The sequence below is a fragment of the Leucopleurus acutus genome (genome assembly GCF_964270905.1).
Source record: "Leucopleurus acutus genome assembly, chromosome: 10".
Lineage (NCBI taxonomy): Eukaryota > Metazoa > Chordata > Mammalia > Artiodactyla > Delphinidae > Leucopleurus > Leucopleurus acutus.
The window spans coordinates 5,407,389-5,421,033 of record NC_139153.1 but is presented as its reverse complement, the minus strand read 5'-3'; the positions used below and the strand labels follow the sequence as shown (position 1 = coordinate 5,421,033).

At 40.3% G+C, this 13,645-nt stretch overlaps 1 protein-coding gene across 2 annotated transcripts in view; it reads right to left on the bottom strand.

Annotated features, from left to right (window-relative positions):
• Nucleotides 1-13,645, bottom strand: part of RAF1 (Raf-1 proto-oncogene, serine/threonine kinase) — a 73,483-nt gene that overhangs the window by 24,433 nt on the left and 35,405 nt on the right. Inside the window, exon 2 of one of the 2 annotated variants that reach the window (XM_082847646.1) lies at nucleotides 6,217-6,449. In XM_082847646.1, coding sequence (XP_082703772.1) covers nucleotides 6,217-6,423 — 207 coding nt within the window. In that variant the 5' untranslated portion in view covers nucleotides 6,424-6,449. Of the gene's footprint in view, nucleotides 1-6,216; nucleotides 6,450-13,645 lie in introns of those variants that run through there. The other variant, XM_082847647.1, reaches the window with a different exon arrangement.

The window sequence follows — 13,645 nt, the reverse complement described above, 5'->3', positions numbered from 1 at the left end:
ACGCGTCCTGGAGCCTGTGCGCCACAACTAGAGAAGAGAAAACACTACACCCCACAACTAGAGAGACAAGCCTGCGTGCCGCAACGAAGAGCCCACACACTGCAACGAAAGATCCTGCATGCCTTAGGACTTCCCTGGTGGTGCAGTGGTTAAGAATCCACGTGCCAATGCAGGGGACACAGGATCGATCCCTGGTCCAGGAAGATCCCACATGCCGCAGAGCAACTAAGCCCACGAGGCACAACTACTGAGCCGGAGTGCCTAGAGCCCGTGCTCCACAACAAGAGAAGCCACCGTAACGAGAAGCCCACACACTGCGACGAAGGGTAGCCCCCGCTCGCCACAACTAGAGAAAGCCCGCATGCGGCAACAAAGACCCAACGCAGCCACAAATAATTAATTAAAAAATAAAAAACATAAAAAGATCCTGCATGCCTCAGTGAAGATCCCACATGCCACAACTAAGACCCGATGCAGCCAAAAATAAACTAAATAAATAAATAAATCTTAAAAAAAAAAAAAAAGCCTAACATAAAGTGTGAGTGCTAGGGTGCTAATAATGGCAACTATATAAAAATTTCACCGAAGCTCTTAAGCATTTCAATAAAAGCCCTATACATTTTGTTTTTAAAGCCAATAAAGTTAATCAAAAGTAAGGCAACTAGACAGTATGGGCTGTAGAGAGAGCAGAATGTAGATTAGCAGTGCTTGCAATCTGCCCAAAGTAGAGTCCTTCCACTGGGTGAAAGTGTGACAGCTGACAGTGGCCAACCCAGCCCCTTCCCAGACGGAGGTGAGTGATGTGTGTACTTATTTTAAAGGTTTAAAATATTTTTAAATATGCATTTACAGTGTTTCACAAGTTTATTTTAAAGGTTTCTTGAAGCAGTGATACCCTTAGAAATATCCCACTAACTTCCAGCTTCCAGACACAAAACAACAAAGTAAAGGGAGAGAGAATGATCTGAACTATGAATACACCGAAAATAAGGACAATGAAAAGTAAATCAACACACACATTAATAGAATCATGACCTGTATCAAATACTGTGCAGTAGTACTTTGAAAACCGTAAAGTGATATCTGTGCTATTTAATCTTCATTAAAAGTCACAGCTCCAAGAGCTAAACAGTTCTTTAAATATCTTCTAATCCAGTGGGGTTCCCAAATGTGGCTGATATTACAATCATCTGAGGAGCCTGTGAAAATATTTTCCTGGCCTGCCCCCTCTAACACATCCATCTGATTCAGTCATCTTGAATGAAGCTCAGGAATCTGTATTTTAAACTGCTTCTCGGATTATTCCAGTGGTAATTAATGGGCCTCAGCTATGATCCAATCATTCATCCAATAATAATTAACAGCAGCAGTTAGTCAAGGAGACATGTTTACAAAACAAATGACAAGAAAAATTCAAAAAACAAGCAACTACTAATTATTCTAAAATTATTTAAATCAGACGTAGATCCTCTCTATCACTCTTCTCTCTACAACTCCCCATGGACACAGGTTGTAATCAGCTAAATCTGACTAATCTCTGGAGCCCACTAAGTGATTATGATAGTCATTCTGGGCTCCAGCAGTGAAGCAACCTGGGGATGATTAGAAACAGCTGACTGGCCATGCTGGCCAGCAAATGACTCCTTCCTCCTTCAATGCTCCCCTGAAGCTGGGTGCCTAGTGAAAGAAGGTGGTTCTTCCAGAGACACACAGTCCACCTCTGGTCAAAGAAACAGAAGAAACTAACTTTCTCTGACAGAACCTTCTCAAAAGCTGTCAGAGAAGTCAAGCTTCCAAATCAGTCATCCCCAACCACCAGCTGTGCTCAAATGAAGGCTGTCAAGTACACACAAATGCCGGACTTCCCTGGTGACGCAGTGTTTAAGAATCCACCTGCCAATGCAGGGGACACGGGTTCGAGCCCTGGTCCAGGAAGATCCCACATGCGTGGAGCAACTAAGCCCATGTGCCACAACTACTGAGCCTGCGCTCTAGAGCCCGCGAGCCACAACTACTGAGCCCGCACGCCATAACTACTGAAGCCCGCATGCTCTAGAACCCATGTGCCGCAACTACCGAGCCCGTGTGCTGCAACTACCGAAGCCCACGTGCCTAGAGCCCGTGCTGTGCAACGAGAAGCCCCCACTCGCCACAACTAGAGAAAGCCTATGCACAGCAACGAAGAACCAACACAGCCAAAAATAAAAATTTAAAAATTAAAAAAAAAAGGATACACAGATATAGAAAACACTCAGAAATAATCATAACTGCCATTTTACTTATGAACATGTAGTCAGCATGAGCCTCATTTCATAAAGGTCAGGAAACAGAGGCTAAAAATATTATGTAATTTGTTTAGATAATACAGCTTATAAAAGGCAATACAGGGATTTAAATTTGGGCCTTGTTGTCTTAAAGGCCCATACACTTAATTATTACGCCAAACTAAGTTTCCTACTCTTCCAGGCAAACTGGTAGATGGGGCTGGAGAAGATAGTGGCAGTAATGCCCAGAAGCAGCACCAGATGATCTTCAGCTTCCCATCACATTCAGACTTCCCACCTGGGCTCTCCACTTAAGGTAAGAAAGAAAATTATTGAGAAATAATGGGTAAAAATCACTTTGCAAATGAAAGACTACTGTTGAAAGATTAGGGGATTATTATTACTATTTTGCCAGCCATTAAACTTTCATTTGTAGGAAAGGGAACAAAAATAAATTTACTCACACTTTAAAATGCCTTTGAGCTAGCTTTGCCTTCAGTTCAAAATGTACCTAAATGTACAACACTATAACTGGAAGGCTCTTTAGGGTCACAAAAGTATAAAGGAAGTTTTAGTAAAGTGGAGAGAGTTGAACTGTTAGAAACAAGCTGAGAAAACTCTGGACTGTACTTGCCAACCTTGGAACCTTGCCTCGCCTAGGTACACAGAATAAACAAAATGCACTGCTTTTACACAAAAAACAGAGGGTGGGAAAGGAGGAGGTGTGGACGTTTTGAAGGAAGGTTTTCGCAAATGTCCCAGGCCAAGCAAAATCAGCACAACTTCACTTTTCAGTTTCAACCAGGTGGTTTTTTTTCCCCCTCCCAGGATAGTAAGAAATTTTTTGAGCAGTAATTTCTTAGAAAAGTTGAGATTTTGTGTCAGAAACTATGCAGGAATAACTGGCTAGTTCAGTGCCCTTGGAAAAGAGCTGTGATTTTTAAGCTACCTCCAGCTTTGCCACAAGTCCTAGGAAATTTACCAAAATAATTTTTTCTAGGTAATTTTATTTCCTTCAATATACCTGTAATACCGAAAAATTTTTAAATGAACAGTTTGCTTTAATATTCAGAACAAAACAATTTTTTAATCACCAGAAATGTCTAAGGGAATTTTTCAAAGAACCCTTTGAAATACATCCCCATAAGAATGTACTATTTTCACCTCACACTAGTGAGAATGGCCATCATCAAAAAATCTACAAACAATAAATGCTGGAGAGGACGTGGAGAAAAGGGAACCCTCCTACACTGTTAGGAGGAGTATAAATTAGTACAGCCACTATGGAGATTACTTTAAAAACTAGAAATAGAGCTACCCTATGATCCAGCAATCCCACTCCTGGGCATATATCTGGAGAAAACCATAATTCAAAAAGATACATGCACCCCAATGTTCATTGCAGAACTACTTAACAATAGTCAGGACATAAAAGCAACCTAAATGTCCAACAGCAGAGGAATGGATAAACAAGATGTGGTACATATATACAATGGAATATTACTCAGCCATAACAAAGAACGAAATAATGCCATTTGCCGCAACATTGATGGACCTAGAGATTATCACACTGAGTGAAGTCAGACAGAGAAAGATAAATATCATATGATATTGCTTATATGTGAAATCTAAAAAAAGGGTACAGGGCTTCCCTGGTGGTGCAGTGGTTGAGAGTCCACCTGCTGATGCAGGAGACACGGGTTTGTGCCCCAGTCTGGGAAGATCCCACATGCCGCAGAGCGGCTGGGCCCGTAAGCCATGGCCGCTGAGCCTGCACGTTGGGAGCCTGTGCTCCACAACAGGAGAGGCCACAACAGTGAGAGGCCCGCATACCGCAAAAAAAATAAAATAAAAAGGGTACAAATGTACTTACCTACAAACCAGAAATAGAGTTACAGATGTAGAAAACAAACTTATGGTTACCGGGGTAAGGTGGGGAGGAATAAATTGGGAGATTGGGATTGAAATATACACACTACTATATATAATATACACACTACTATATATAACATTGGTAGCTAATAAGGAACTACTGTATAGCACAGGGAACTCTACTCAATACTCAGTAATGGCCTATCTGGGAAAAGAATCTAAAAAAAAGTGGATCTATGTATACGTACAACTGATTCACTTTGCTGTACGCCTGAAACAAACATAACATTGTAAATCAACTGTACTCCAATAAAAATAAAAAGGGCTTCCCTGGTGGCGCACTGGTTGAGAGTCCACCTGCTGATGCAGGGGACACGGGTTCATGCCCCAGTAAGAGAACATCCCACATGCCGCGGAGCGGCTGGGCCCATGAGCCATGGCCGCTGAGCATGCACCTCCGGAGCCTGTGCTCCACAACGGGAGAGGCCACAACAGTGAGAGGCCTGCGTACCACAAAAAAAAATAATAATAAATAAATAAGAGTGTACTATCTGTTTAGAGGAAATGTCAGTAAAGAAGACATTTCAGGCAAGACTAACAACAGAATGAAGGCCAAGAGCTGGGATAAAGCAAGGGGTGTGAAAAGAACACAAAGCAATAAAATCTGCGACTGGAAAGCCAATTAACAAAGACCCTAAGTGGAATCCTATCACACTGCTGGTGGGAATGTAAATTAGTGCACACACTATGGAAAAGAGTATGGAGGTTCCTTAAAAAACTAAAACTAGGGACTTCCCTGGTGGTGCAGTGGTTAAAGAATCCACCTGCCAATGCAGGGTACATGGGTTTGAGCCCTGGTCCAGGAAGATCCCACATGCTGTGGAGCAACTAAGCCCATACACCACAACTACTAAGCTCTAGAGCCCTTGAGCCAGAACTACTGAGCCCGCACGCCACAACTACTGAAGCTCGCGTGCCCTAGAGCCCATGCTCCACAACAGGAGAAGCCACTGCAATGACAAGACCACACACTGCAAATGAAGAGTAGCCCTCACTCACCACAACTAGAAAAACAAAGCCTGCATGCAGCAACAAAGACCCAACATGGCCAAAAATAAATAAATAAATAAATTTATTAAAAACAAAAACAAAACTAAAACTAGAGTTACCATATGATCCAGCAATCCCACTCCTGGGCATCTATCCAGAAAAGATGAAAACTCTAATTCGAAAAGATACATGCACCCCAGTTGACAGCAGCACTATTTACAATAGGCAAGACATGGAAACAACCCCAGTGCCCACCAATGGAATATTACTCAGCCATAAAAAAGAAATGAAATATTGCCACTGAAGAATACCATACTGAGATTTCCCTGGTGGTCCCGTGGTTAAGACACCGAGCTCCCAATGCAAGGGGCCCGGGTTCAATTCCTGGTCAGGGAACTAGACCCCGCATGTCGTGACTAAAGATCCCGTGTGCCGCAACTAAGATCCAGCACAGCCAAATAAATAAATACTTAAAAAAAAAAAAAAAGAATACCATACCAAGTGAAGTCAGACAGAAAAAAACAAATATTATATGATTATCACTTAAATGTGGAATCTAGAATACAGATGAATCTATACACAAAATCAAAATAGACTCACAGATACAGAAAACAAACTTACTGTTACCAAAGGGGAAAGGTGGGATAAATTAGGAGTACGGGATTAAAAGACACAAACTACTATACATAAAATAGATAAGCAACAAGGATTTACTGTATAACACAAAGAACTGTTCAGTATCTTGTAATAACCTATAATGGAAAAAATCTGAAATTTTATATATATATATACACACACACATATATCGGAATCACTTTACATCTGAAACTAACACAATATCATAAATCAACTATACTTCAATTAAAAACAAAAAAACAGGTACAACTACAAAACACTAAAATAAAATTTTAAAATAAAGACTCAACGTGACAGTGAAGATTTTGCCTGCCTATAAGATGGGCAACATGATCCATAACGTTTTCTATAGGGTGATGGACAACTATATTTTCTGAGAGGAATGTTCACGTACCACTGTTCTTTGCTTGTTTGGCAAAAAAACACGGATAGTGTTGCTTGTCTTAGAAGGGTCCGTAAGTTTGCCATCATCTGATGCCCGACGCTGATAGCCAAACTGCTGAACTATTGTAGGGGAGATGCAGCTGGGGCCATCAAACACAGCGTCTTTGAATCCAAAACCATTGCTGATCGTCTTCCAGGCCCCCTGTATGTGCTCCATTGATGCAGCTTACACAATACTTAAACCTGGTAAAAATAAATAAATAAATAGACAAATAATTAGAATTCCTGAACAAAAGTAATTAACTCAACAATACAATATACAGAGTAATTGTGAAAACAGTAGTATGTGGGCTTTCTTGTAGGTGACATCTTCTGCTTAAATAAATTACTCAGAAAACTTCTATTTTAGTATATTTCCATAGAATATTTCATAGACAACTCAAAAATTAACAAAATGGGGATTACAGATCTAAAGACTCACCAAGAGTTATACCACCCGTTAAAAGCCAACCTGGAACTATAAGCCCAGGTCTCTTGACTTCTTATTCTAATATTGGGTGGGCCAAAAGGTTCATTCGGTTTTTTCCATAAGATGGCTCTAGTAGCACTTAGTTGTCTTTAACTTCATTTGAAACAATTTTGTTAGATTGTATGTGACAGCTGTCATATCAGCGTGCCTTTAAAACAAGACATCAGGGGCTTCCCTGGTGGCGCAGTGGTTGAGAGTCCGCCTGCCGATGCAGGGGACACAGGTTCGTGCCCCGGTCCGGGAAGATCCCACATGCCGTGGAGCGGCTGGGCCCGTGAGCCATGGCCACTGAGCCTGCGCGTCCGAAGCCTGTGCTCAGCAATGGGAGAGGCCACAACAGTGAGAGGCCCGCGTATCGCAAAAAATAAATAAATAAAAATAAAAAAATAAAACAAGACATCAAAATTGGTGAATTTTTGTGTAGCCATTTTAATATTGAAGATGGAAGGAAAAGAGCAACATTTTTGGCATATTATGCTTTATTATTTCAAAAAAGGTAAAAATGCAACTGAAATGCCAAAAAAAGATTTGTGCAGTATATGGAGAAGGTGCTGTGACTGATCAGACGTGTCAAAAGCGATTTGTGAAGTTTCGTGCTGGAGATTTCTCACTGGACGATGCTCCACAGTCGGGCAGACCAGTTGAAGTTGACAGTGATCAAATCGAGACAGTAATTGAGATCAACGTTATACCACATGGGAAATGGCCGACATACTCAAAATATCCAAATCAAGCACTGAAAATCATTTGCACCAGCTTGGTTATGTTCATCGATTTGATGTTTGGGTTCCACACAAGTTGAGCGAACAAAACCTTCTTGACCATATTTCCGCATGCAATTCTCTACTTAAACGTAATGAAAACGTTCCATTTTTTTTGTTGTTGTTGTTTTTGTTTTTTGCGGTACGCGGGCCGCCGTGGCCTCTCCCACTGCAGAGCACAGGCTCCAGACGTGCAGGCTCATTGGCCATGGCTCACGGCCCCAGCCGCTCCGCGGCACGTGGGATCCTCCCGGACCGGGGCACGAACTCATGTCCCCTGCATCAGCAGGTGGACTCCCAACCACTGCGCCACCAGGGAAGTCCAAACGTTCCGTTTTTAAAACAAATTGCGACAGGCAATGAAAAGTGGATACTGTACAATAACGCAGAATGGAAGAGATTGTGGGGCAAGCGAAATGAACCACCACCAACCACACCAAAGGCTGGTCTTCATCCAAAGAAGGTGATGTTGTGTATATGGTGGGATTGGAAGGGAGTTCTCTATTATGAGCTCCTTCTGGAAAACCAAACGATTAATTCCAACAAGTACTGCTCCCAATTAGACCAACTGAAACCAGCACTCGACAAAAAGCATCCAGAATTAGTCAACAAAAAACGCATAATCTGCCATCAGGATAACGCAAAACTGCATGTTTCTTTGATGACCAGGCAAAAACTGTTACATCTTGGCTGGGAAGTTCTGATTCATCCGCTGTATTCACCAGACATTGCACCTTCAGATTTCCATTTATTATTTTTATTTATTTATTTATTATTTATTATTCTCTTAATGGAAAAAATTTCAATTCCCTGAAAGACTGTAAAAGGCACCTGGAACAGTTCTTTGCTCAAAAATATAAAGAGTTTTGGGAAGATGCAATTATGAAGTTGCCTGAAAAATTGGCAGACGGTAGCTGAACAAAAGGGTGAATATGCCGTTCAATAAAGTTCTTGGTGAAAATGAAAAATATGTCTTTTACTTTTACTTAAAAACCGAAAGCACTTTTTGGTCAACCCAATACTTTTTCAATTCCACTTCTCTCCTTTTGTTACTGTATATTAAGTATGAGCAACCATACTTGGAGTATGAATAACAATTAGTACTATGAGAAATAAAAAAAAAAGTGTAAGCCATAACTTTCTGCCTTTGAAGAAGGAAAAGAAACTAGTATTCTAGGATGTGTGTTAGACACTTAATATATAATCTCATTTAATCTGTGTAAGGACCCCAAAAGATTTTAAATCCCTTCCTCCAACCACCCTTTATTTTTTAAACAAATAAGGCACAGAAAAACCATGCTACTTGCCCAAAAACACCCAGGTGATAGGTAAAATAACCAGATTCTGTATCTGTTTATATTTAAAGTACACGAACTTTCCAACATAACATTCGGAGTTCAGTTTTAGTGCAGAAACAAACCTTATAAACCGAAGCAAGGAGAGACAGTTACCTAACAAAAAATAATCAAATGTTTTAATTGGGCAACAAGAAAACTGCAATGCAAGTCCACAGACAGTCACACAATGACAGTAAGTCAGATACTCTGCAGTAAGGACGTGCAATGCCCTGACGCTGACTGGGAATCAGCAACCATGCATAAGTGAGAGATATTAATTTCCTCCTGTAGAAAACAGTGAGGTTGACAGGGAATCCCATCCTTCTCAAGCCTTACTCCTTCAGAAACTTGTTTTATCTTATTATTAGCATTATTAGCAATAGTTACCTTTTACTAGGTGCCTACTATCATGAAACAGTATATACTGCATACATCCCACTCATATTACCCAACCTGATCCTTAGAGGATACTCTAGGTAGGAATTACATCCCCATTTTTATAGTTGAGCTTTAGCGGGCAGAGGAGGGATTCAGAATTGAGCAGCTCTATCTGACTCCAAAGCCCTTAACCTTCTCATATATAACAGTGACACTTGAAATCATTTAGTCAGAGTTAAAATGGCCTAGAGTTAATCCAAACGTCTTGTTCTTAACCAGAAGTTTCTGTCCGAATACCCACTATGTACTATGCTCTTTCTCACATCACATGCCTGAAGCAAAAGGGGACAATATATATTAACTATTCTTAGCTGACAGCTGGGAAAACTAGAAAAGTTTAGAGACTTAAGATCACTACCTGGCATTGCTCTCACAGTCTTGGCTCAACTTTTTCGGAGGAGAATATGGTAAGAAACTATTAAAGTTTTGAAATGTTCTTAAAGACTGATCTGGTAATTCAATATCACTCTAGGAATGTATCCTACAGAAGTATAAGGCAAGTGTATAAAGATATATGTATAAGCATCTTCATTAGAGCATTGTTCATATCCTTAAAAAATTGGGGAGAACACCAAATACTTAACAATAGGGAATTAAACAAATCATGCTAATTCCCACGTGATAAGTAAAGTAGATCTGTAGGTGCAAAGGTGGAAAAAGCTACCCAAGACAAAACAAAAAATGACAAATGTAGTTTGAACCTCTATCATACTAATCTAGAAAGAGGGAGGGAAATCTAGAATCATAAAGAAGTGAGAGGGGCTTCCCTGGTGGCACAGTGGTTAGGAATCCACCTGCCAATGCACGGGACATGGGTTTGAGCCCTGGTCCGGGAAGATCCCACATGCCGCGGAGCAACTAAGCCCGTGCGCCGCAACTACTGAGCCCGTGTGCCACAACTACTGAAGCCTACACACCTAGAGCCTGTGCTCCACAACAAGCAAAGCCACCGCAATGAGAAGCCCATACACCGCAACGAAGAGTAGCCCCCGCTCGCTGCAACTAGAGAAAAGCCTGTGCGCAGCAATGAAGACCCAACGCAGCCAAAAATTAAAAAATAAGTAAAATAAATACATTTTTTTAAAAAGTAACACAAACCTATTTTTTTAATTTAAAAAATAAATAAGGAAGTGAGAAAATATAGAATAATAAACAAAGTACCAGTATTTCAGCAAGATGATTAAGGAATTTTAACTTTTTATATATCTATTTACTTTTTGCTTTTTTATTTTACTATTTACTACAAACATCTATAAGCCTATTTTATTTATGCAAGGGGGAGGGGCAGGACAAAATCCTACAGCCTTCAAGTGGCAGGGCCATGACGCACTGCCTCCCATTTCTGGCACCTCTACCCAAGCCCCAACACACTCCTAACTCTAAAAGCTAAACTTCTTTCTGAACATGCCAAGCTTCACACCTCAGCACTTCTGAACTTCCTGTTCCCTTCATCTAGAAGGCGAAAACCTCCAAAAACAAGCAAGTTGGCTTTTTCACATCATTAAGGTCTTCACTTAAAAGATCCCTTTAGAGACAGCTTCTCTCTCCACCCTAGTCAGAAGACCGCACTCCCCTACCGCCATCAAATAACCTTTATTTTCTTCATGCCGCTTACCACTAATGTTAACTGTCTACAGATTTTGGTCAGTACCTCCCACCCCCTTTCTGCTCCATGCCAAGCTTGCCAGTACCTCCTGCCAATCTTGTTCACTACTGTATTCTTAGCCCTTAATACAGTACCTGGAACACAAGCACTCAAATATTTATTAAATGAATTCAGCTAGGAGCCAGAATAATGCTGCAAAAAAATATATTTTTTTTACTAGAAAAGACCTGTCAAGAACTAGCAAATGTGAATTAAATCTCCAGTTGGTAGTACGCCTTTAAAAAATACCTATTATTCAGCAAAAGACAAACTGCAATAAATTGCATTCTGTATTTAATTGTGAGGGAAGACTGCATTACAATCTATTGGTTAAAGAACCCACTTACAAGACTTAACTGTAGACTAAGTCAAAGATCATAGTTATTTTATGACAAATTCTAAGTTTTGTAGGCACTTGGAAAATAACAGTGCTGGTGTGTAGTGGAGAACATACTACAATAACTGTTCATAAAAACTGATAAAATAAATGCAAATCCAGCTTAATTCTCAAGTTTTTGATTATCATTCATAATTTTTAATTTTCCATGTCTATATCAAGACCACTTACAGGCTGAGAAGCACACTAAGGCAGTGCCTCCCAACCATTTTCATTTCACTCGTAGAAAATGATGGATCCTATTTGTAAGGTATGCCTACATAAGCAGACAAGCCCAGAAAGGCCAAGGCCCCTACCAGTTGCCCCAGGACTGACCTGTTTATCATAGGAAGCTCTAAGGCAAGGTACTCTGTTATCAATTAACAAGAAAGGGTCCACATCTAAAAACAAGAAAGAAGCATCTTCTAAAAACCACACAGCAGGACTTCCCTGGTAGCACAGTTGTTAAGAATCCGCCTACCAATGCAGGTGTCACGGGTTTGATCCCTGCTCCAGGAAGATCCCACATGCCACGGACCAACTGGGCCCGTGTGCCACAACTACTGGGCCTGTGCTCTAGATCCCATGAGCCGCAACTACTGAAGCCCACGCACCTAGAGCCTGTGCTCCACAACAAGAGAAGCCACCACAATGAGAAGCACGTGCACCACAACGAAGAGTAGCCCCCACTCGCCTCAAATAGAGAAAGCCCACACGCAGGAACGAAGACCCAACACAGCCAAAAATAAATAAATAAATAAATAAACAAATAAATAAAAAGAGGAAATTGTTCATGTCCAGAGCAATTTTTAAAAAAAGATAACTTTGGTAACAAAAAGTTATATGGAATCTAATTTTAACAGCTCATTTCTGTCCAACGATTAAAAAGTAATCTTTTTAAAATAACTCTCTTCACATATACAAAACAGTAGCTTTATTATGACAAAAGTTCGCTGATCTTAAACACTTACATGTTTATAGTTATATATGGTGAGACAGCCTGAGAAATATATTCAACAGACTACACATTTACCTTTTACCAGAAAGGACACAGCATATTCATAATTTCACTTATTATGATAGCGAAATTCTATAAATTTAGGAAGTCTACAATTTACTTAACATGAATTCTTCTAGCCTATTCTAGAATAGGATATTCTAAAACACTCTAGAATAGGCTAGGCTCAACTGGTTTTCAAGCTGCTTCCTTCTGCATTCAGCCCTCCTCTCCTCCAACCACCCCCATTACAGAGCACCTCAGAAATCAAAAAGCCTAGATCCTACTCTACTTTGCTTCCTCCACTACTCTTCCATTAAAGATTTGCCACAATGGGCTTAACCCCAGATTCAGTCTCTGAAAGACACCAGGGGATGGATATCTTATGACAGAAAATGGGACAATTCATTAATTGCTAGATATCTTAACTTTCTGTAGTCACACACTCAACATTTGTCAATGATGAGTAGATCAAAATTTCTCTAAATTTATTTTTTCTAGCACAATTTCTGAAGCTGGCAGGTTCCATAGGTTCACCAAAGTTTCCCTTTTATTGATTTCATGCTTCATTCTGTCACACTGGAGTTTGAAGATACATTCACTTCAGCCACGTAATTCATGATTTTTTACAGTTTGAACTCTTTTTCAAAGCTACATCTTTCTATACCAAAATGTCTGTTTTTATTATCATAGTTCACCTCTCATAATCATTCAACCTCATTTATTCTCTACATGAATATTCCTTTTCAGAAAGTTAGAGAATGATACCTTTTCTACATCTAAGTTAAAAAGTGGTTTATAAATTCTAAATAGTACTCAGTTTGGGAGCAAACAAAATAACCAAAATAGAAAGACACATAGCCCTGAATTATGCGGCAAGGGGACTCAAGGAAGAGTCAAAGACCAAACCCCTGAATCTTGAGATCCATTTCAGTTGCCTTCTTTGGGCCCTTTTGGTTGGTGCAGTAGTGCTCACCTTAGAAAGTTTTCCTTTCTGCAGTTTCAGTTACCAGTGGTCAACCATGGTCTGAAAATACTACATGGAAAATTCCAGAATGAACAATTCCTAAGTTTTAAATTGCATGCTTTTCTAAGCTTTTTGGTTTCTAAGTCGTGTCATGAAAACTCACACCAACCCGCTCCCTCCTGCCTGGGATGTAAATCACCCCTTTGTCCAGCACATCCACACAGTATACTCTACCTGCCCTTTAGTCATTTAGCAGCCTTCTGGGTTATCAGATGGGCTGTCTCAGTATGGCAGTACATGTGTTTAAGCAGCCCTTATTTTACTTAACAATGGCCCAAAAGTGCAAGAGTAGTGATGCTGGAAATTCGGATATTCTCTTACTGTGCCTA